Source organism: Rattus rattus, chromosome 17 (genome assembly GCF_011064425.1).
Source record: "Rattus rattus isolate New Zealand chromosome 17, Rrattus_CSIRO_v1, whole genome shotgun sequence".
NCBI classification, from domain to species: Eukaryota; Metazoa; Chordata; class Mammalia; order Rodentia; family Muridae; genus Rattus; species Rattus rattus.
Window position 1 is genome coordinate 14,830,978 of NC_046170.1, and position 23,333 is coordinate 14,854,310.

The window sequence follows — 23,333 nt, forward strand, 5'->3', positions numbered from 1 at the left end:
TAAAAAGTCTTTTTTACTCTTTTTATATCTAAGTCAATGGCAGTTCTGAATTCTCCATAAGCCTTGTGTTGCAGGGCAACAGCAGATGTCCTTGTAGCTGCCCTTACGGCACCTAGACTCAGCCTTAAGATAGCCCTCAGTAATTCTCAACTCTCTTTTGTGTCTTACTAAGTCTTCAGCATCAGGATTCCAATCTGGACACTATCTGAACCTACACACAAAGGTCATGACTGCCTTTTAGAACTTCTGAACTTATACATGTTGTGATCCCTGAGGCACAGTCCCAAGAAGTGTTAGGAGTACTAACATATGCAATGTGATATCATTTCCAATAGAAATCAAGCCTATTCCCACATCTATCCCGATGGAACCCAGGGCAAACATGAAATTCTTGTTTCTAAAGCACACTCCTCACGTGAGCATTGTAGATTTCCTGTAACATCTACTAACAAGCATCTCAAGTGGGATGGTGAGAAAACAAGAAGAGAGTCCATGAAATAGAGGTCTGCCAAAGAGGGCAAATAGCATTCAGTCACACAGAAAGACAAGCAAAAGATTAACAGACCAAAAAACAAAAGTGCGCACAAAAACAAAAAACAAGCAGCCAACGCAAGGTTGCCACAAAACTGAACTGATTCAGATGGGAGTTTCCATGAGTTCACCAAAGACAGATGAAGGGGAGCAGATTCCACATCCCGCCTTCTTCCCAACCAGAATCTTCCCATTGTCACAGTCACAAGTAACACAAAACAAAGACCTAAGACACACAGACAAAAGACCACGCTGGAAATACAGATGGCTGGGAGGACGGGTCTCTTCTCCAATCCAGGAGAATCACCGAATCCTCACCAGCACACAGATGGGAATCTCCCAGGCATCCCTGGGGTACCTCCTCACCTCCTGGGATGTCTCCCAGGGCAGCACAATCGGTGAGCCCCTGGCACATCTACCGCTCATACTCACATCTCTCCTGAGACATGAGCCTCCCTCTCAGCCCGAGATGGGAGCAACTGCAAAACCAGAACACCAGAACTAGCAAGCAAATACAGACCCAGAGTATCAAATACAGACCCAGAGTTTAGCCAGCACAAAACACAAAGACACAATGACACAGACGCTATCTCACCTCCAAGTGGGTCTTTGGAGATGAGGGTGGTCACCCATCCCAGACGTGCCCCCAAAATGAAAGATCCCCGGAGCAGGGAGACCCTCACTCAAGTCTCAGGATGATGCAACCCCCAAGAACTCACCCAAGACCGTCCTTGCTGTAATCACATGAGGTTTATTGATAGGAACCAGTGCACTGGGGTTGAGACTCATATCCCACACAGGGACAGTGGAGTCATTTAAACACTTTCCAACCTTGTCCCAACTATAGGAGCTAATTTCTGGTCCTTCAATAATAAACCAAGGACAAGTTTCTGACACAAAGACAAAAAATTTAACAAGATCCTTTTTCTTAACTCTTACTCCCCTTTCCCTGAGAGAAGCCTTAAGGTCTTTGATAGAGACAGCTTCCTTAGACAGTTTTTGGCCCATTCTCAATGAGACAGAAAACTCTTACCTGCCATGTCTTTCTCTCATGAGCTGTGAGAGTGCACTGCAATGAACACCAGATTGGCGCAGCTACTTTCACTTTATCTGCTTCGGTTTCTGGACAAATACCCAGGGTCCTCAACTTCTTTTTCTGTCTGGTGAGGGTCCATACCTCGAGCCCCATGTCGGGCACCACTTGGCCCTGCCAACGGGGACTCAGTTATTCATGGGGGTTGAAGGGGACCCATACCTGTGGGAGAATGTGCGAGAAAGAGGAGCGAGACCAAGCAGTGTCCTTGTCAAGGTCTGTTTATTGTAAGAAGCACACAGCATTTATAGCTTTGAAGCAGGAATTGAAGCTGGGTAGGGGGTTTTGGGAACATCTGGTTTGGAAGGTTCCCATGAGGCAGAGGTCATGGGGGAAGTAAAGCATGAGCCATTAAACCACAAAATGTTCTATTTAGATAGTGGCAGTTAGCCTCAATTCTGGGAACATTTTCTTTCTCGGGAAAGGTCAAAGGTCAAGCCTTTCTCAGGAACCGGGTTATGGCCAGTTTATATCTCATCTAGCCCTGTCCAGCTTGGTCCCAGACATATTAATACATAAATATAAGATGTATTATTTGAAAATATGCTGTATAATAAAGCTAGCACATCAGGACCTACTAGTCATTGAAAAAACCTTTTGTTATTCATTGTTCCCAAGAAGAGAGACATAGTACTGAGGTAGGGGATACAGGAAGTACCAGATCAGAGAGGAGGCTCAGGCTGGGGTACCTGTAGCAAAAATACCTCTTTTATTAGCATTTCAAAGGACTCTAGGGAGCAGTGCACATCTTAGGTGTCTGGTACAAGGTTCAGGGTGATGAGAGCAGATGGACAGGTAGGCAGTAGTCCATGCTATCATAAAGGAAATGTTTAGGGTCATGAGTCTGAAATAAATAGACTCTGAGAGGGACAGTCCAAACCAGTCATGATGGTTTCCTAAACACCAGACACACAGACTAAATTTATGGTAAATATGTGGCTATAGCATTGATTCCTCTTTCTATCGGTGTCATGTTAGTGGCCTGAAGAGACTGGTATGTTCTTCCAAGTTTGTCTGGAAAATCATGTCCTGGGATATCTCTAGCTCCTGAATACAGAGCCAGTAATCAATTCCTCAAATGCCTCACATTATGTGGACAGGAGACATTGAGAAAGGCCTGGAAAGAGGACCCAGATTTGAGGCAGAACATGCCTTTGCTGCTAGTTACCATGGCAACACCACTGTCTTTGCATCTTTAGGAACTCCACACAGGATGCTTCCAAGTTACATGGACATACCCATAATTACCTAGGAAGACTATTTCTATGAACACAAGAAACTGGAATGTACCTCTGGTATAAAGTAGGCATCATATATGTTTGCAATGATGTATGCCATAGCTTCTGTTAGCAGTATTCTTCCCCCACACCCACCTCTTGCATGCAATCACATGTTGTTCTAGGTTGAAAGCTCACAATCAATTCAGCCATGCTTTATCATTTGTAATCAGACTTTGCCCTCTCCCATCTCTGAAGCATTCTTTTCATCCCTCCTCCTCCTCCTCTTCATTGTCTTCAGGCTTCCCTGGTTTATGTCTTCTCCTGACAGAACTCTTTGTGTGTGTTCTCTCAGCTATAGCTGTGTCTGTCTGTAACCTTGGCTCCTTCTCTTACGTTACACTCCTAGGAGTGGACACACACACACACACACACACACACACACACACACACACACACACACTACCCTCAGCTCAAGTGGACAGAGCCATCTGCCCCTTTCTGACCTTTCAATAGGGAGATGGTCACATGCAGTGCTGTTTTTGTTTGTGTCTGTCTTACTATGCAGTTCAGATTATGCTTTCACTTGCTGTATAGCCTAAACTTACCTAGAAATTAAGCTAGTTCCCCCTGTCTCATTCTCTCAAGCAATATGGTCGCAAGTGCACCCTAACAGCCCTGGTTCATTTACCAGGCTACCTCACCCCCTTCCTGTCACACCCATCCCACATGGAGCTGCTGTTGCAGATTAACCTGTAGCCTTCTTTCCTTCCTTAGCCCCATATCAGGGCTGGGAGCAAGTCTCCATTGTATATGAAAATACATAACTCCATATTTATAAAACAGTTTCTTCCTGATTATAAACAGTGTTCAAGCATAGGAAACAACTCTTGAAATTCATGAAGGGAAAAAAAAAACCATGTTTGGATTGCCTCATATCCAGGTTTCCCAGTGGTGTGTTTAAAAGTAAAAAGTTAAACAAAATAATAATAATTAACAGCCATGATACAAGGAGACAAGCTGGGGATTGATTTCTGATGACACCAGGCATGACCCCAAGTTTGTAATCAGGACTGCACAAAAAAAAAATCCCCAGTATTAATAGCCCTTCTCTATAAAGCTCATCTCAGACTTAGGACAAGTTCTCAATCTGATAATTTAATGATCTTAAAGTAAAACATATCATTAATCAAATACCATGATGTCAAAACATCATAAATTGGGGAGCAAATGTACCAGTGATTCCCCATAAGTTCACTTGCTTTTATTTGTAATAACTAGAATTAGAAAACAAAACAATCAAATGTCCATTTTATGGAACTGGTCACTGAGTTCACTGCTCACATAAAGACTTTCTGGTGACAAGGATATTTCTGAAAGAAAAATCTGAAATTTTCTTTTTCTGACTAAACATTATTGTTGTTATAGAAAAATTTATATAATACTGATCATATTCTTTACCCTCTCAAGCTCCTCTCAGCTCTTCCCCACCTTCCTACCCATCCTACACTGTGTCATGGTCTCTCTCTCTCTCTCTCTCTCTCTCTCTCTCTCTCTCTCTCTCTCTCCTTATTTCCTTTTTTTTTCTTTTTTCTTTTTTTTTTCGGAGCTGGGGACCGAACCCAGGGCCTTGCGCTTGCTAGGCAAGTGCTCTACCGCTGAGCTAAATGCCCAACCCCCCTCTCTCTCTCCTTATTGAGGAAAGGAATTGGTCATACTTTCTTCAGCTAAAGAGGAACAGTTAGGTCAGGAAGATCAGAAACCGCATGTTTAAAAGGCTACTCTGACAAGAAGGCTATTATTCAAATAAAGGGACACTAGCATCAGTTGTGATGAAATGGGTGGTTATCCTTCTGTTGCTTAGAGTGCTTCTTTCTGGTCCCACAGAAAGTGGAGGAATAGTTAAGGAAGCTGTTGGGGAATTAGGGATGATTGTCTGTTGTTCAAGAATGGAGCCAACCATCAGATGGATATCACTCCAATCCCTCTTTCTCCTGGAGGATCCTACACAGGCAGAGTATTTTAGATCACTATGTTCTCAATACAGAAACACTTCTGTTACATATTTACCCACCATGTTAAATCTAATCCTTTAACCAGGCATGCAGTGACCTTCCTGACATACATTGAATCCTAAGGATTATCTTCTCTCCATGAACTCCACCCATAGGCTGTTCATCCTTCCTAGCCAAGCACTTATTCTATCTGGACCTCTTGCTTTTGCTTCCTATTTAATCACTCTATTATTTTCATTGTTCATAGTCATCCCTCCTCCTGCTCAATGTCTCAGTTCTTCCACAATGTCACCAATCAGAAGACTTCATTCTTTTCAACCTATCATGTCTGTTTTCCTGTAAGGCTCACCTTCCTGAGATAATTGACCACTTCTTGTTTATTCCACAGTACATTAAGTTGCTCAACACCAGAGTCCTGATGGATAACTGTTTCTAACTTTCTTATTTATTCACTTTATATCCCAATTGCTGCCCCCTCTCTGTCCCCCACCCTATCATACCGTTGCCCTCATACATCCCTCTCTTTCTCTCCCCTGTGAGTGTGGAGGCCCCCTTGTATAGCCCCCTACTCCATCACATCAAGTCTCTGCAGGCTAGGTGCGTCCTTTCATATTGAGGCCAGATGAGGGAGCCAAATTAGGGGAACTAGGTCCCCAGACAGCCAACAAGTTTAAGAACAGCCTGCTCCAGTTGTTGGAGGAACCAGATGAAGACTGAGCTGCACATCTGCCTCATATATTCAGGGGAGGGACAGGGGCAGCCTGTGTAGGCTCTTTGGTTGGTGGTTCAATCTCTGAGAACCCCAAGGGTCCGGGTTAGTTGACTCTGTTGATCTTCCTGTAGGGTTTTCTATACCTTCCATGGCATTCAATCCTTCCCCCAACCCTTCCATAAGAGTCCCCAAGATCTGCCCAGTGTTTGGCTATGGACCTCTGCATCTGTTTTAGTAAGCTGGAGAGACGACACAGCCATTGAAGGGTAGGCTCATAACCAAAAAAAAAATGTAAGAGTTTCTAGAGGTTTCTAAGAGGGGAACCAAAAGTTCTGTTCCTCCTGGCAATTCTTTTTCCTTCATGACATTGGAATACAGGTCTGATCTTATCATTCCTCTATGTCCACTAGGAAACCCCTCTTCACCACCTGTGGTGGACACCATGAAAGGCAAGGTCCTGGGGAAGTATGTCAGTTTAGAAGGAGTCACACAGTCTGTAGCCGTCTTCCTGGGAGTCCCTTTTGCCAAGCCTCCTCTTGGATCTCTGAGGTTTGCTCCACCAGAGCCTGCAGAGCCCTGGAGCTTCGTGAAGAACACCACCACCTATCCACCTATGTAAGCTGCTGAATGGGTCCGGGCCTCATTCTGTGAGAGCATCTGTCTTTATATGGTGCAGGAGGGAGTCATTTTCTGGCCCGATAGCATAAGAGGCTAATAGAGGTCATTAGAGTTAGCACTGGCTTTACTTGTACCAGAAGATTTGGACACAGAGCAGGGAAAAGTACTGAGCCAGTATTGTCTAGCATATCAGTGACTAACTATGAGAATGCAGTCTTTGGGGTCATCCCATAAAGATGTCAGCCACGACTTGCAACATGATAAAGTTATTGGTATAACTCCTGGATTCACAGAAATCTCATAAGGACTAGAAGAAGGCCACTTGATGAATGATCAGGGACACCCTCAACCCACTGCACTAGAGCTAGCCAAACAGTGATGAGATTGTCATATCCCATGTAGATCAGACTGTGAGCTACTCTCCATTACCCAGAGTGTCTCAAAGGCTCTAGGGAAGGGAAAGGTGCTAAGTGTTTCCCTACTGGATCAGGATCTCCAGGTTTCTACAACTTATGCATAAAGTCCCTCTTACTAATTACACTGGATTCTCGTCCTCCATTTACAAGCACCAATATTCTGGTGCAAGGGTGGGATTCAGGTGACATCACCCATTTCTACACATTGGAATCTCAGGTGTTCACTCTCCCCCTCCAGGTGCTCCCAAGATGCAACAAAAGGGCAGAGGATGAATGATCTCCTAACCAACAGAAAGGAGAAAGTCCATCTCAAGTTTTCTGAAGATTGTCTCTACCTGAATATTTACACTCCTGCAGACTTTACAAAGAATAGCAGGCTGCCAGTAAGTTTGGAAACCACTGATCTAGTCCTAAGTGCTACAGCATCCAGGTCTTTGGTGTGACTGGAAGGAGAGGAAGGCATTCAGACACAAGGGTAGACATATCAGGACTGAGTCAGGGACCAAGAACTTCCTTCCACCAGACAGAAATGAACAAATAAATAATAAAACAGGAAAACTCAGGTAGGAAAGAGAACACAGAAGGAGTGGCAGGACAAGAGCTTGGGACTTTTATCTTCACACCTGCGCCCTTAGGTGGGGGCTGGTGAGGGAGATATGTGCAACCTTTCTCTTCACATTACTTAAGACAACTTTCACTGCCAGGGGGAAACTCTCCTGGTCCATGATGGCAGTGTGGAGGGAGGAGTCTGGGGTAATCTCATAAGCACTTTTCATGTCCTTTGTCACCGCCTGTGATTGTACTGTATCTCTTTCCCCCTCCCTAGTTGCCTTTGGCACATGCTGATGGCTGAATGAGTCAGCATTTCCCATAGAATGAGGAGGCCAGGAAGGGCAGGCTGCCAGTTACAGGGCAGAGTTCTGGGGAGAAGCTATTATAAAAGAGATATCTTTGAAGTGAAATAAGAGAGGGAGTGAGCATCTGCCCATTGTCCTGGGAGCACCTGTAACACAACTCAGAATTGTGGGAGGAAGCAGAAGTCACCAGAGTTATATTTCATCCTAAACATGTTTCCATTGTATAAGGAGGTGAGAACAAATCTCAACCTCATTCATTTGCTCCCCTTCTGTTTTGGACTCTGCATCCATACAGCCATACTTACAGCCAGGAGGAGAAGCAAGAACATGGACAGTTTTTCATAGCCTTAACTTCATGGATCATGTCAGCTGGTCCTTACAGACCCATAGGATAACAGCTTCAACATTTCCTTGGCCAACCTGCTGGCTCATCTTTACTCTAAGATGAGCTAGACTCAGATCCTCCATGTAGGTTGCAGAGAGCCTAAGGAGAGGAGAAATAGAAGTTTGTGGAGTTTGGAAAGCAAGGAACTGTCCATCTATGTTCCCAGGGTCTAGAACATGGTCTGGGTGAACAAATGAGGTCGCTGAGCTGCACCTGAGTCCTGGCAGAGACCACAGAAGCACTGACACTCTAGTCAGAGCTCTGGGAGGTCCTGACTCCTGGCACAGATCATTGAACTATGGCCATGAGCTTCATTGGTTAGGAGCTCAGCTGTGGTGCTGGTGACAGATGTCTGCTTAAGCCCTATTTGTACCTTTCATTAGCTGTGGGATCCCCAGCACATGTGCCTCAGTTTTTCTATCTATCAAATTGGGTGATCTTTGTTTCTGTCATTTTACCATGCTCAGATTATCCTTGCTTTCTCTTTCCTTTTGAACAGTGCCAGACAGTGTTGTATAAGATTTCAACTTTATCTTCTTTCAGTTCTATGAAATGTGACCTCTTTAAATTCTGAAGCCATAATTTTTTTTTAAACTCAGGAACCAAGTTTAATGTTGCATATTTTAAAACTCACCCTTAAATACATACCTCAGGGTGCCATCACCTTGCAACAAACCCAGCACAGATGTTGCAAATGCACTGCTGGAAACAGATAATTGTTTTAGCTTTCCGAGCACCAAATAAGACTGTCTTTGCATTCAAGTGACCCATATCTCCTTCTCTGCTCTTCTCCATCTCTCCTGTTCTTCCTCTGTGGACTGTACTAGTTGGTCCCCCTCTTCTATCCTTGCTCTTGACTGAAGTATTGCTGCTTAAGCTGAGGTAGAGGCACAAGGTCACTTCAATCCTCTGTTCATGGTTCACTCAAAACACTCCAAATACTTTCCCATGGCCCCACATAGTGTAACTTCTGTCTGTCTCTCCAGTACCATGTCTTATCATCCTCTCCTTCATTCCCAACATTCCACAACATTCGAGTTCAACAGACTACTTCCTTCTTCCACTGTTCCAAACCTACTTGTTATACCTCAGGGTTTTGAATTTCCTGCTCTTTCTGCTTGGACCATGCCTGACCCTCCTACCCCCAATTATTTTTGTTGGTTCCTTCACTTTGTGACTTTGATGGTCACTGCTTAAAAAGAACATGGACAGAAAGCTCTTCCTGGTCCGTGGTATATAAAACAGCATCCTCTCTCATTTCCTGTTTCTTCATACTTTGTTTCCTGAAGCCATAAATTAAAGGCTATTATATCTCTGATCAGCCTCAAGGCCTCTAAAAGAACCTGCTATAGACACTCTTAATAGCCAGATATCTGAAGTCTTGACAGAGAAGGTGGATATAAACTGGGATTATCAAAATGGGGATAATTGTGGTGGAGAGGTGGAACAGTGAAGCACAGGGGCAGGGTATCAATCAGGGTTCCAGAAATGAGCATGGAGACACATCGCGGGTAATAGAGGTAGAAGCTAAAAGATTCAGCTATAAGAATGATCCACATGTCAGGATGTCAGAGTGCTGGGAAAACCTTCACCCATCGTTGTTCACGATGATGCTTTCAGTGAGAAGAACCCTGGAAAGATGTGGCACATAGGTCTAAGAAAAAGGATGGGGACATTGAATTAGGTGACATCCTGGCTTCCAGCCAGGGAAGTATTACTTTTGCAACCCAACTAGGCCCTGGTGAACTTTGAGTGTGATGCCCTGAATCAGGGCCATGCCAGGAAAATTAAGCCAGACATCTTCTGAGCTCCTTCCCAATTCTATTTCCTAGAACAAGTATGATTCTTTTCTTGCTAACTAGGTGATGGTGTGGATCCATGGAGGTGGACTAACACAGGGCGGGGCATCAACCTATGATGGCCGGATCCTCTCTGCCTATGAAAACATGGTGGTAGTGGCCATTCAATATCGCCTGGGCATCTGGGGATTCTTCAGGTAGGGTTTGTGGGCACTCCTCTCTGAATATTAGCTACTACATTGAGTAGCTCTATAGTAATGTGTTTGAAATGTGTCAGTGATAAGGAAACCAGATCTCTTTAGGCCAGTGTTTGGGGTGGCTGGAAACCAAGGACTGCGTAATTATTCAGACTTGAATATAGGGTGATGCCCTAAGCTATAATGCATGACGATGGAAGAATGGAAACTGAGTCTATGGAATAAAGAGACAACCACATGGTAAAGCAGGAAGTTCAAGAAAATGAAAAATCAATCTTGTATCAACTCACTTTGTTGGAATACAGCATGATACCCCTGAGCATACAGACTGCTTCAAAATACAGTGCACCCAATGAAAGACCTCACCTTCTACAAATTCAAACACTGAATAAACCTGGCACATTAGGAACTGAAGCCCCTGTACATGAGCTCTTGTGGCAGAGAGCATATCCAAACCATTGAGTCCTCATGCAGTCAAGTTATCATCCTAGAAGCTACTACGACCTTACCAGTGTTCATCCAGCCTCATACAGCATATAACACTAGCTGTTACAAACACCCATTTGCTCACAGGGGTTTGCATTCATCCTGGACTCTAGGCTTATGCTATTTTGTCCCCAGTCAGACAACAGATCCTTGCAAGTCTATCTTTAAAATATACTCCATCCACTTGCTTTGGATCCACTTCTCCACCTAATAAAGCCTTGCTTCTGTGGAATGGGTTAATGTTATTAGGATCATTTTAATCAAACTTACAATTTTTACATGACAGTGCTGCATACTATGGCCAGAATACTTAGTGAAACAATGACTGTCTGATCCGTGCCTTGCCTTTGCATAACACTCACATGATTCGCAATGACACAGAAGCCATGCCAAGGCTCCAAGCACTATCTCTACCTGCATCACACAGAAGTCACACACAGAGTTTGGTTCTCCCAGCCCCAGAGCCTTAATCCTGCTGCTCATCTTAATTGAAATTCTCTTCTTTGGATATTTTCAACTCCCTGAGTGCTCATTTTACTTAGGATTCTAGCACATGTAACCAACTCAAGAGGGTTTCTCTGGTTATGAGCCTAAAACACATCCCAGACCCACCGTTGCTTTATTCCTTACCTGAGTTTCTTTCCCCAGTCACTGACACCATATTTTCATTTTATCTGGCAGTTTGTGCTCTGTTCTGAGAGCTGAACATTGCCCTGTTTTTACTTTGTTTCAAGAGATGCTGGAGCCTTCACACCAGAGTTGGCTGCATGTTGGACTCATGTACATAGTGGTCAGAATAATGAGTGACAGCCTAATACAGAAGAAGAGTCCTGTGTCAGGGATGCTGATCTCACCTGGATTCCAGAAAGCCGCAAAGGATCCACCCCCAGTACATATATGGTCCTAAGATCCCTGCCGTGCAACATGTCCCTTCTATGTCTCTTGCAGCACAGGGGATGAACACAGCAGGGGAAACTGGGGTCATTTGGACCAAGTAGCTGCGCTGCACTGGGTCCAGGACAACATTGCCAACTTTGGGGGTGACCCAGGCTCTGTGACCATCTTTGGAGAGTCAGCAGGAGGTTTCAGTGTCTCTGTTCTTGTAAGTATCTTGGGTACCACGCCTCATGTCCAGTCTTGCTAATGTGGCTGTTGATGGGACCACTCAGAGACCATCCAACTGCTGGTCCCAAACCTGGATTTGGAGTTGATTTTTCTTCCTGCACTATATTAGATGGTCAGTTGCCTACAACTGAACTAATGGTAGTTGGTTTCTAGGGAGGTGGGAATTTTACTTGGTGTCCACAGAGCTGTAGGCATCTTGGATCAATGATAGCCCCGGCTTCTTCACTTAATTGAGGTATTTTCCCTTTACCTACCATATTTTTCAAGTCTTTAAGAATGTTTCTTCCATAAAAAAATTGAATTTCATTTTGTACATTTTTGTACTGTGATTAGTTTTTGAGAATTTCATGCAGTGAATTTTGAAGGTATCCATGGTTCCCCATTCCTCATCTCCTGAATATTCACCTGCCCTCTATTCCCCACTTAACTTTGTGTCCATTTTTTCTAAATATTATTTTAAACTCATCATATCTACTTTATGTTGTCCATATCTTCTTGGATGCGTGGCCTTCACTGGGATGTGGTCAAGCCAACAGGGCCAAACTCTTAATGCAGAGGACCCTCCCTCTCTCAAGTACTATGGAGTGCCAGCACCTTCTTAGCTAGGACTGGGGCTTACCTCGCTTCTGTTGGGGAATAAGGTTGATGACAAACCACAGATTGGAAGAAGTAATTGTTTGGATCCAAGGTAGGTCTACATGGTAGGGGACTCAAGTGTGGAGAGAAAAAAAGATCTTCTGTGGGGTGTCCTTATGACTTGTCCATAACTACCAGGGCATCAGAGTTTGGAGGACAAGTGTGAGCTCTTTTGTGAGAAGTGGCAGAGAGGAAGGCTCTATGAAGCTGAGACATAGGTGAGTGGGTATTAGATGTGGGAAACATGCAATCTGAGCTGTGAAAAATGCTTATACGGAAAATGGGAGTTAAGGAGATGTTATAGAAAGTTCCGTTAGCCATATGAAACTACAGAATTAAACAGAATATAAACTCAGTGATTGCATTTTATACATACATATTTAAATTGAAAGAAAGAAAGAAAAACTACAGATGAATGTTAAAGAGAAAAATATAATTCATATCCTTGTGGCTCTTATATGGTTCACTGTTGCTATCTTGCCATATCTATCTTATTTTTTTCTACAAATTTACTTATTTACCTGTCTATATATTATTTATTTATATTCTGAATCTTATAATCTAATCATGCTGTTTTAACCATGAAACTCATCTTTAAAATGCAGTATGACATGAATATCTCCCCAAGCATTAAACATTCATGCAGTGTTGTTACTTATCATTGCTGAGTTACATGGTAAACTACGAGCCGATTATTTATTGAATATCCCAAATGTCAGGATCTTGGTATATCTCCCATTGTTTCCATTATACACAGCAAGATATGAAGTAGCTATCCTTGTATACTTCCATGATGATACTGCCAGTTCCTTCTTTCCTTCTCCTTTCTTCCCTCTCTTCATTCCATATTTCAGGATAACTTGAAACATTCATTGTTCTACCCTGAATCTGACTCCTCATTTTCCCCCATAATCATTATTTGGGGGGATAAATTCAAAATAACAAAAATTCTCAAACAGAATTTGTGGCTAGAAATTTTCAACATGTCTTTCAGGTAGGTTTTCTTGTCACCATATGCACTTGCTACACACTTTCTCTGCTGTTTCTTACTCTGTGCCCAAGTTCCCCTCCACTGAGTTTCTTTTGTGGAGTCTTATGGCCAGAGTCTCCAAGAAGGACCAGGGAAGAGGAGCATTCAGAGGGTAAGTGGGTGACATTGACCTGGCTGGAAGCATAAACTCCCCTCTTCTTTTCATGACAGGTGTTGTCCCCACTGTCCAAGAACCTCTACCACAGGGCCATTTCTGAGAGTGGGGTGGTCCTCATTACTGAATTGTTTACCAAGGATGTTAGGCCAGCCGCTAAGGTAGGTCTTACCCTGGAAAATCACCATACGCTTTCCTGAAGTCCTCAAAAATCCTTCTGGTCATAGGATTCAGCTATGTGCTCCAGGGATTTCCAAAGTGACAATGATTGAACAGAAATTACTTCTAGGGCTTCATCTAAAGTACATTTTGCAGGCTCTGAAGTTTCTTCCTATGAGTTACATTATTCAGATTCTCTACAATTCTGCATGAGTTATATGGGAAGGTGGGATGCCCTCTGAAGCATGACACATATATTATCTCTCCTTATATAACAGATGCTGGAAAGTGGAGGTTGAAAGGCCAGTAAATGGAGACAGTGGGTGTGAAGTGGACAGTGGAGTCAAGAATTCCTTGCCTTTTATCCACTGCACAGGGTTTCCCCTTAAGATAATACATTTTTGTAACATTGTATTTTTTAAATTTTTTATTAGATATATTTCTTTACTTACATTTCAAATGTTATTCCCCTTCCCAGTTTCCTGTCCATAAGTTCCCTTCCCTTTTCTCCCCCTCCCCCATATGGGTATTCCCCATATATCCCCCTTACTGCCCCCCCCCATATTCCCCTGCACTGGGGGTCCAACCTTGGCAGGACCAAGGGCTTCTCCTTCCACTAGAGCCCCAACAAGGCTATTCTCTGCCACATATGCAGTTGGAGCCCTGGGTCAGTCCATGTATAGTCTTTCGTTAGTGGTTTAGTCCCTGGAAGCTCTGGTTGGTTGGCATTGTTGTTCTTATAGGGTTGCAAGCTCCTTCAACTCTTTCAATCCTTCCTCTAATTCCCCCCAAAAGCTTGAATTACCCAAGATGTAATCTACACACTAGAGGAAGCTCAAGAAAAAGGATGACCAAAATGTGAATGCAACATTGTATTTTAAAAGTTAACAGGCTCAGATATGTTCATGACACACATCAAAAACAATAACAGAGGCAACATTTTGTTGGGCCTGTTTGGGAAATTTACTGATCTGGGGTATTTTCAGGAAATCTTTGTCTTCAGAAATGGCGCTTAGGGTAGAGCACCTGTCTACATTAGTAGAAGATACTGATGTTACTCTTGACATCTGCGATTGCCTATTATCTCTTATAGCAAATTGCTGATATGGCTGGATGTGAAACCACCACATCTGCCATCATTGTTCACTGCCTGCGCCAAAAGACAGAAGAGGAGCTCTTAGAGATCATGAAGAAACTGGTGCGTCTGTAATCTAGTGAACTTCTACCACAGGCTTCATTTATTCAGCTTTTCTTTAGCCAACTGGGACCATGAGGCACTCTAACCACAGCACACACTTATGTCAGGCCCATTAAATGGAGTAGCATTGAAATCTCCTCCATCATGATGGGCTGGAATGAGCATCCGTGAGCTTGTAGGAGTTGGGGTTTTCTATTTTAAACCAATACCCAAGTTAGAAGCCTTCAACAGGAAAAAGAATGGATTGTAAAAATAAAAAAATAAAAAAAACCAAATAACTCAGATTTGAGTATAGCTTATTACAGATGCTCTAAAGATAAGAATTTACATCCTAGCTTCCCATTGCTTTGTTGGCCTCATTCTGGAGTATGTTTGCCTCCTGTAAAGCTTACGTACAACAGCAATCTACACTCATACCCTATGTGCTTAGGAACTATCTATTCCTCCTACCATGCCTGTAGTCTCAGTCTGTTTGACTAGCACTGTCTTGAATCTATCACTGTGTTCTGAGACATAGTGACCCAGCTCGCATTCTGAATGCATGAAGACAAATTAGCAAAGGGGAGGAGTAGAGGATTCATCCCATTCTGCCATTGTGTGTCTAGCTTAGTCTCCCATCAAAGTTAAAACATTCTGGCACTTCAGTCACCATTTTCTCAACAGAAAAATTTGGGGTGTTGTTATAAGAAGAGGTAGGGCTAGGGCTAAAGGAGGATGCCGGCACAGATATCTCTCCAAGCTTCAGTGACTCTGATGCTAGTACTTAGCACTAGTTAGTTCCTCCTGCTGCCCCTCCATGGGCCTCATCCTGCTCTACCATGTGCATGTCCTGAGAAGATGCCATGTAGGTTTCTCTTATCTGCTTGAGAAGAGACTGGAAGCATAGGTCTGAAGATGTGATTCATACCAGGAAGATTCTAACCATAATGGCTTTCTTGTCTCCACAGAATCTGATTAAACTCAGTTCACAAAGGGATACCAAAGAGGTAAGGACCTTTTAAGCTACCTGTAATAGTCTTAGACTATGAGTGAAAGAATATCTGTTTGTGGAATCACAGTCTTTAGTGTGTGTGTGTGTGTGTGTGTGTGTGTATGTGTGTGTGTGTGTGTGTGTGTGTGTGTACTGTTGAGGTCCAGAGCAACAGATTAGGGCCAAGAAGACCAGAGGCAGTGTTGGCACTTCTGGTTTAGTGCTCTCAATTAGCAACCTTGTACCTTTTCAGTTATGACTATTGTACTAAAAGGACCAATGGAAAGAGGCTGCACTCTCAGATGGCTGAGGTGCTTAACCAAGGTTGGTGAAAACCACTGTTGAGGAACATAAGTCATAAGCTACCAGAGAGATATAGTACTCCCTCTGTTGAACCAGAAAAACTCCAGTAGTGACCTCCATAGTCTCCCCTCTTCTCACTTCCCATCTGTAGTCAAGGTCTTGTGACAATAGTCATGCTAAATTTCATAGCCCTGTCCTCTTGACCACTCCATGGAATCCCAGAGTTTCCCTCAAATGTCTATGAATTTAAAGACTCTCAATCCTTTCAGATGTTTAACATTTTTAAAGAAGACATTACTCTGTGACAGGTTACGGTTTCAGAGATGAGCAGCAATAAAGTAGAAAATATCTGTCTCTCTCAAAGAATTCCATCTTTCAAGCAAGGTATAGCAAGAAATAAATTAGCAAACTATGTTATGTCTCATTATAATCAAAAGTAAGGTTAAGAATGAAAGGAAGGAAGGAAAGAAGGAAGGAAGGAAGAAAGGAAGAGAAAGGAAGGAAGGAAGGAAGGAAGGAAGGAAGGAAGGAAGGAAGGAAGGAAGGAAGGAAGGAAGGAAAGTGGGAAATTGGGACAGAATTAGAGGAAGCCAAGAGGGAAGTAGAAAAGAGATGGAATTCAAAGTTTACCTTAAATGAACACTTTCATTACCTGAACCCCTATGTAACCCCATTTCCTAAAGTTTCTACCACCTCTTCTTGGAGTACAGGCTGGAGACCAAACCTACACCACATTGACCTTTAGGGATACTTAAAATTCAAAGCACAGAAACTCCCTTGAGTTATATCTTCAATAAGGAAGGGAAGAAGGATGTCCTGATTCTATTCAGGGTATCTCACTTTGTGACCCCTCTTCTCTCTAATCTTGCTTTGGGACATTCATTTCTTCAATCTCCAACTTGAGTTGTCCTGGATTAACCTCCAAATGGCAACAAAAACTCTTTTATTTACTCATAGCCTTTTCCATTTAGACATCATGCCCTTGACTGTGATATCTGTGCCAACATCCTGACAGCAATACAGCACACTTAAACAATGGGAAGGAAATCTGCATGTTTTCCAGTTTTGTAATTTGAGGGGAATGGTTATGTGATAGCTACAGTGCATGACAAAACTATGGAAAAGTTAGTAAAAGATCTAAACTTCAAGTAGCATCCACATGCCAGTGCTGAATTGCAGCTAAAGCTAAAAAAGGTGTTTTGTTACCTAGGGCTAAAGAAGTAGTAATCCCTGGTCAAATGACATTTTACTATATTGTGAATAAATCTTACATATGCTAGTTCTTGGTGAGAAATATATGTCATCAAAGGTACATTTAAATAGGGTTCCATATACAAGGATGATGACATTATTGTGACCAATGGTTTCCAAGAACCTAGATCTAAAATTCCAATGCAAAAAAGGCCCAGGATTCACAAATTAATATTCATGGAAGCTTTATGGACCTAACTATTAGGAATAATGAAAAATCAATTCTAGAGAATATTTATGATTGAAGCATATCATATATATATAATATATATGAACATATGAGGTATTTATACATGCTACATATTTAATGAAAATGCCCCTCCCTTCAATTAACTATTTATTTGTAGTCTTATCATTCACAAATGCCAAAAGGTTGGTCTTTGTGGCTCATAGGCCTTCTAAAAGACACAGATTTCTGCACACTGCTCAGTCATGGGGTCGGTGTTCCAACTGCTCCCTTAGACAAGCATAGCAAAAGATGTGGGGGATTTCTGACACTGCACTGCTCTCTTCTCCAGAGCTACCACTTTTTGTCAACTGTAATTGATGATGTGGTGCTGCCAAAGGACCCAAAAGAGATCCTGGCTGAGAAGAACTTCAACACCGTGCCCTACATTGTGGGAATCAACAAGCAAGAATGTGGCTGGCTTCTGCCAACAGTGAGCATGATCAAATCCCTTTGACAGCTGTCATACCTCTACTCTGTGCTCTTATGAATTCTGACTTAAAGCCATACCTTGTGTCTGGGACAGCTGTTCCCATTGCTGTGGAGTATTCCTCCAAGGAAACATTCTCTGGTGTAGCCCAACTGAGATGCACTGTCTTGGGGACTCTATACTAATTGCTTACCTTTTCTTTATGGATTTTGAAATTCTTGGGCTAGGTAAGGTCTGTTGGTATAACCATTATGTAGCCTGAATAATTAAGGTCAAGGTGAAAGTGATGGAGGAGCTGGGAGTTCAGGAGAGCTGGGCTGAGGTATATCTCCTCCCTGTGCTTGGACTCTCAGATCCTGTACCTCTCCACAGGGATGCTCAGTGATCTTTGGCCGCTTGTCAAAGAAAGGGATTTCTGGGTTATCATTGATTTTGAATGGAGTAGAAATAGATTATTTTTAAAGATTAAAACACTCACTGCTAATAATACAAAGAATAGGGTGGGGCAGCAGGGATAAAATGATAAAGCATTATCTGAACTAACTCCTTGACCCCAAAGTTGGAGGTGTCTCCAGACTGTTGAGAACTCTGCAAGACACTGTGGTGTGATGGTAATGAGTCCACACACCTACATCTCCAAGATGTAGGAAGAAGAGAACGTCTCATATTCATGGCAACAGACAGAGGTTCGAAGTGGAGTAATAACCTTAAAGGAGCGAGGTATCTGTCTTCCCAGGGACCGAAAGAAGAAACAAGTTAGCTTCCCAAACCTTTATCCCAAATTGTGGACAATACATTAAAATTTACCTTTAAACTCTTGAGCTGAAAGTTTTGTTTTGATGTTTTACATTTCAAAAGTAAAAGAAATGATTGGATGCTGGCTGAGGATTTTTATAGCCACTGCTCTAAGAGAGAGCACAGTTCATGGGCAGACTTCTCAACAGTGTTTTGCTGGGGAAAGAGGAATTTCACCCAAAACCATTGAACTTCCTCAAATAGGTATTTTCTAGGGTTGCATGTATCTTAGGAAGTCCCTTGTTCTGTCTCTGGAGTCAAGTGCAGAAATTTGAAGGGGATCAGTCCCAGCAGGAGAGTTCTACTGTTCTCTCCCTCTACAGAAGGATTTCATAGATCAAAGAGTACAGGCATAGCTGTTGCCTCAGATGTTAAAGCTTAGATAAAATATTAAGGCCTAGATAGAATGATAAGGCCTAGGTAAACTGTTAAGGCCTAGTTAATTGTTACTTGACTAGCATGCCATTATAAGAAACTTTCTCATGTTTCTACTGTTAACAGGAAACTTTCTAATGCCAAATTGATTACAAATTCTGTTATGTTCTGAGCCCTTGGAAATCAATCACAGTAGAAGTCAGTAAAATCACTTTGTATAGTTGCCCACAATAAGCTTGGAGCCAAACTAACCAGCAGCAGCATTTCCTGAACCTGTGTATAAACTGTTATGGTATAAGCTTCCCCCTGGGAGGACCCCAGCATAAGATATATAAGAATCTATTTAAGATGAGATGTGCACTTTGAGTAGCAGTTAAGTAAATTTAAGTCCCCAAGACCTCTTGAGCTGACATCGTACTTGGCAGAAAGGCACATGTACGTGAGTTACTAACATCCTGGTTGTTAAGTTTAGACATGAATGTTCCAAGTCCCATTCTCATAGACAAGTTAACGCATGGATATTGGACAAGGCAAGTCCAATGCCACAGTTGAATACCCCAACCAATGGGAGCAGGATAAGTGTACAACAAAGGCATGTCCTTAAAGAAATCTCCCTATCCCTAAATCCTGATTGGTGGAATAATTTGGCACAGATGTTTGTAGATGTCAAGCTTAAAAAAGCACTATAGGGGCTGGGGATTTAGCTCAGTGGTAGAGCGCTTACCTAGGAAGCATAAGGCCCTGGGTTCGGTCCCCAGCTCCCTGAAAAAAAGAACCAAAAAAAAAAAAAAAAAAAAAGCACTATAGGACCGTAACTTTGGGTCATTGTTCAGTTCCCAAATCTGAACTGTGACCCTAATCAGTCAGACCTGGGGAACATGTTCGATAAACCATCCCTACCTGACTGAGTGTTCTTGTGGCTTGTGAGGTGATTACTGGACCCAAATATCAGAAAGTGAGTCTCAGGAGAAGGGTATGACCTGTTATTCTGTCTCTGAGCTTTTTGCTTCTGCTCTAACTTTGAATAATTTTTCTAGGGAACTTGTTCCCAGATATAAGTAAGTATTTAGGGTGCCTTCAGTTTTTCCTTGAATTTATCTATATAAAACATTTGCTTCATTGATTTCTTTTTGTCAAACTCATGAGAGACCCAAACCCACTGGATGAACAGCTATAGCCTTCATCTCATAGTTAGAGCATGGTGCTCCTGATTGTCCTCTTCTGTCCATTCCTAAGCACTCACAAATGCTCAATCATTTTTCAACAGATGATGAGATTTGTACCACCTGATGTAAAATTGGACAAGAAGATGGCCATTATGCTCCTGGAGAAATTTGCTTCCATATATGTAAGCATCTAGGGAACTGTGGCTGAAAAATGCAGGTATTTGGAGTAACTGGGCCAAATTACAGATCGATTTAATGTCTCCCACTGCATCACCCCAGGAAGGATTTACACAGGTCACAGGACTGTCAGCCTCAATGAAGCTTCAATCCCCAAGAGAGGCTGGTGATCAATTTTGATATCTATTTCAGGGCATACCAGAGGATATTATTCCAGTTGCCATTGAGAAGTACAGAAAAGGTAGTGATGACCCCATCAAAATCAGAGATGGAATCCTTGCCTTTATTGGGGATGTGTTATTTTGTATCCCATCAGTGATGGTGTCCCGTGACCACAGAGGTGAGTCCATTGGAGAGTGGCGGAGAGTCACCTGCTTTGGCCCCTAACCTGCGTACTCTCTAGGAAAGACAGATGTGGGAAGTTCTTATAGTCAGTGTGCAGTCTGACTCAGCAGAGATCCTGTTAGGTTTTTTTTCTTTTCCCAATCAATAGACTATGAGGATGAGGTGCAAATGCAAGAAGTTAACTTGGTCGTTGATAACCGTAAACAACACCGGGGATGGGTTGAACATTCCTATTGGTTACTAGAGTGCTTACTCAGCATGCCCAAAGCCATGGGTCTCAATCCCCAGCCCCTACACACTGGGCTAGGGCTCATACCTGTCATCTTGCCATTTGAATTACAGTGGTAGAATTCTTTTTAATGTTGAGCTTGAATGATTCCTTTATTGGTGGCTGCTTTTAAACCATCAATAAAGATGCAGGTATCAATACAGATAAGAGGCAGGAGGGTCAGAAGTTCAAAATCATCTTCTGCAACACAACAATATTTCAGTTCCATGGCCTATTTTTTATTGTTTGTTTTCTTGATATTTAGTTTCTTGGATATTTTTTTTTTGTATATTCTAGTTATTTTTGCTCTGCCAGATATAAATGGCAGAGTTTCCCCCATTGTGTAGGCTGTTTCTTCAGTTGACTGAGTTTCCTTTGCTATACAAAATATATTTTTTTTATTATTATTATTTTTAACTTGAGTATTTCTTATATACATTTCGAGTGTTATTCCTTTCCGGTTCCGGGCAAACTTCCCCCCTCCCCTTCCTTATGGGTGTTCCCTCCCAACCCTCCCCCATTGCTGCCCCTCCCAACAGTCTAGTTCACTGGGGTTCAGTCTTAGCAGGACCCAGGGCTTCCCCTTCCACTGGTGCTCTTACTAGGATATTCATTGCTACCTATGAGGTTAGAGTCCAGGGTCAGTCCATGTATAGTCTTTGGGTAGTGGCTTAGTCCCTGGAAGCTCTGGTTGGTTGGCATTGTTGTACATATGGGGTCTCGAGCTCCTTCAAGCTCTTCCAGTTCTTTCTCTGATTCCTTCAACGGGGGTCCTGTTCTCAGTTCAGTGGTTTCCTGCTGGCATACGCCTCTGTATTTGCTGTATTCTGGCTGTGTCTCTCAGGAGCGATCTGCATTCAGATTTTGATCATCCGTCTTGAGTTTCATTTGTTCTAGGCATCTAGGGTAATTCAAGCATTTGGGCTAATAGCCACTTATCAATGAGTACATACCATGTATGTCTTTCTGTGATTGGGTTAGCTCACTCAGGATGATATTTTCCAGTTCCAACCATTTGCCTGAATTTCATAAAAGTCATTGTTTTTGATAGCTGAGTAATATTCCATTGTGTAGATGTACCACATTTTCTGTATCCATTCCTCTATTGAAGGGCATCTGGGTTCTTTCCAGCTTCTGGCTATTATAAATAAGGCATGCGATGAAACATAGTGGAGCACGTGTCTTTTTTATATGTTGGGGCATCTTTTGGGTATATGCCCAGGAGAGGTATAGCTGATCCTCAGGCAGTTCAATGTCCAATTTTCTGAGGAACCTCCAGACTGATTTCCAGAATGGTTGTACCAGTCTGCAATCCCACCAACAATGGAGGAGTGTTCCCCTTTCTCCACATCCTCGCCAGCATTTGCTGTCACCTGAGTTTTTGATCTTAGCCATTGTCACTGGTGTGAGGTGAAATCTCAGGGTTGTTTTGATTTGCATTTCCCTTATGACTAACGATGTTGAACATTTCTTTAGGTGTTTCTCGACCATTCGGCATTCCTCAGCTGTGAATTCTTTGTTTAGCTCTGAACCCCATTTTTTAATAGGGTTATTTGTCTCCCTGCGGTCTAACTTCTTGAGTTCTTTGTATATTTTGGATATAAGGCCTCTATCTGTTGTAGGATTGGTAAAGATCTTTTCCCAATCTGTTGGTTGCCTTTTTGTCCTAACCACAGTGTCCTTTGCCTTACAGAAGCTTTGCAGTTTTATGAGATCCCATTTGTCGATTCTTGATCTTAGAGCATAAGCCATTGGTGTTTTGTTCAGGAAATTTTTTCCAGTGCCCATGTGTTCCAAATGCTTCCCTAGTTTTTCTTCTATTAGTTTGAGTGTATCTGGTTTGATGTGGAGGTCCTTTATCCACTTGGACTTAAGCTTTGTACAGGGTGATAAGCATGGATCGATCTGCATTCTTCTATATGTTGACCTCCAGTTGAACCAGCACCATTTGCTGAAAATGCTATCTTTTTCCATTGGATGGTTTTGGCTCCTTTGTCAAAAATCAAGTGACCATAGGTGTGTGGGTTCATTTCTGGGTCTTCAATTCTATTCCATTGGTCTATCTGTCTGTCTCTGTACCAATACCATGCAGTTTTTATCACTATTGCTCTGTAATACTGCTTGAGTTCAGGGATAGTGATTCCCCCTGAAGTCCTTTTGTTGTTGAGGATAGTTTTAGCTATCCTGGGTTTTTTGTTATTCCAGATGAATTTGCAAATTGTTCTGTCTAACTCTTTGAAGAATTGGATTGGTATTTTGATGGGGATTGCATTGAATCTGTAGATCGCTTTTGGCAGAATGGCCATTTTTACTATATTAATCCTGCCAATCCATGAGCATGGGAGATCTTTCCATCTTCTGAGATCTTCTTCAATTTCTTTCTTCAGAGTCTTGAAGTTCTTATTGTACAGATCTTTCCCTTGCTTGGTTAAAGTCAC

At 42.5% G+C, this 23,333-nt stretch overlaps 1 protein-coding gene across 1 annotated transcript in view; it reads left to right on the forward strand.

Moving 5' to 3' along the window:
* The window catches only part of LOC116886675 (liver carboxylesterase B-1), a 37,580-nt gene that overhangs the window by 7,343 nt on the left and 6,904 nt on the right, over nucleotides 1-23,333 (forward strand). Inside the window, exons 3-12 of the mRNA XM_032888167.1 lie at nucleotides 5,979-6,183; nucleotides 6,841-6,985; nucleotides 9,707-9,840; nucleotides 11,275-11,428; nucleotides 13,289-13,393; nucleotides 14,485-14,589; nucleotides 15,537-15,575; nucleotides 17,632-17,772; nucleotides 20,207-20,287; nucleotides 20,475-20,622. Of these exons, the coding sequence (XP_032744058.1) occupies nucleotides 5,979-6,183; nucleotides 6,841-6,985; nucleotides 9,707-9,840; nucleotides 11,275-11,428; nucleotides 13,289-13,393; nucleotides 14,485-14,589; nucleotides 15,537-15,575; nucleotides 17,632-17,772; nucleotides 20,207-20,287; nucleotides 20,475-20,622 (1,257 nt within the window). The remainder of the gene's footprint in view (nucleotides 1-5,978; nucleotides 6,184-6,840; nucleotides 6,986-9,706; nucleotides 9,841-11,274; nucleotides 11,429-13,288; nucleotides 13,394-14,484; nucleotides 14,590-15,536; nucleotides 15,576-17,631; nucleotides 17,773-20,206; nucleotides 20,288-20,474; nucleotides 20,623-23,333) is intronic.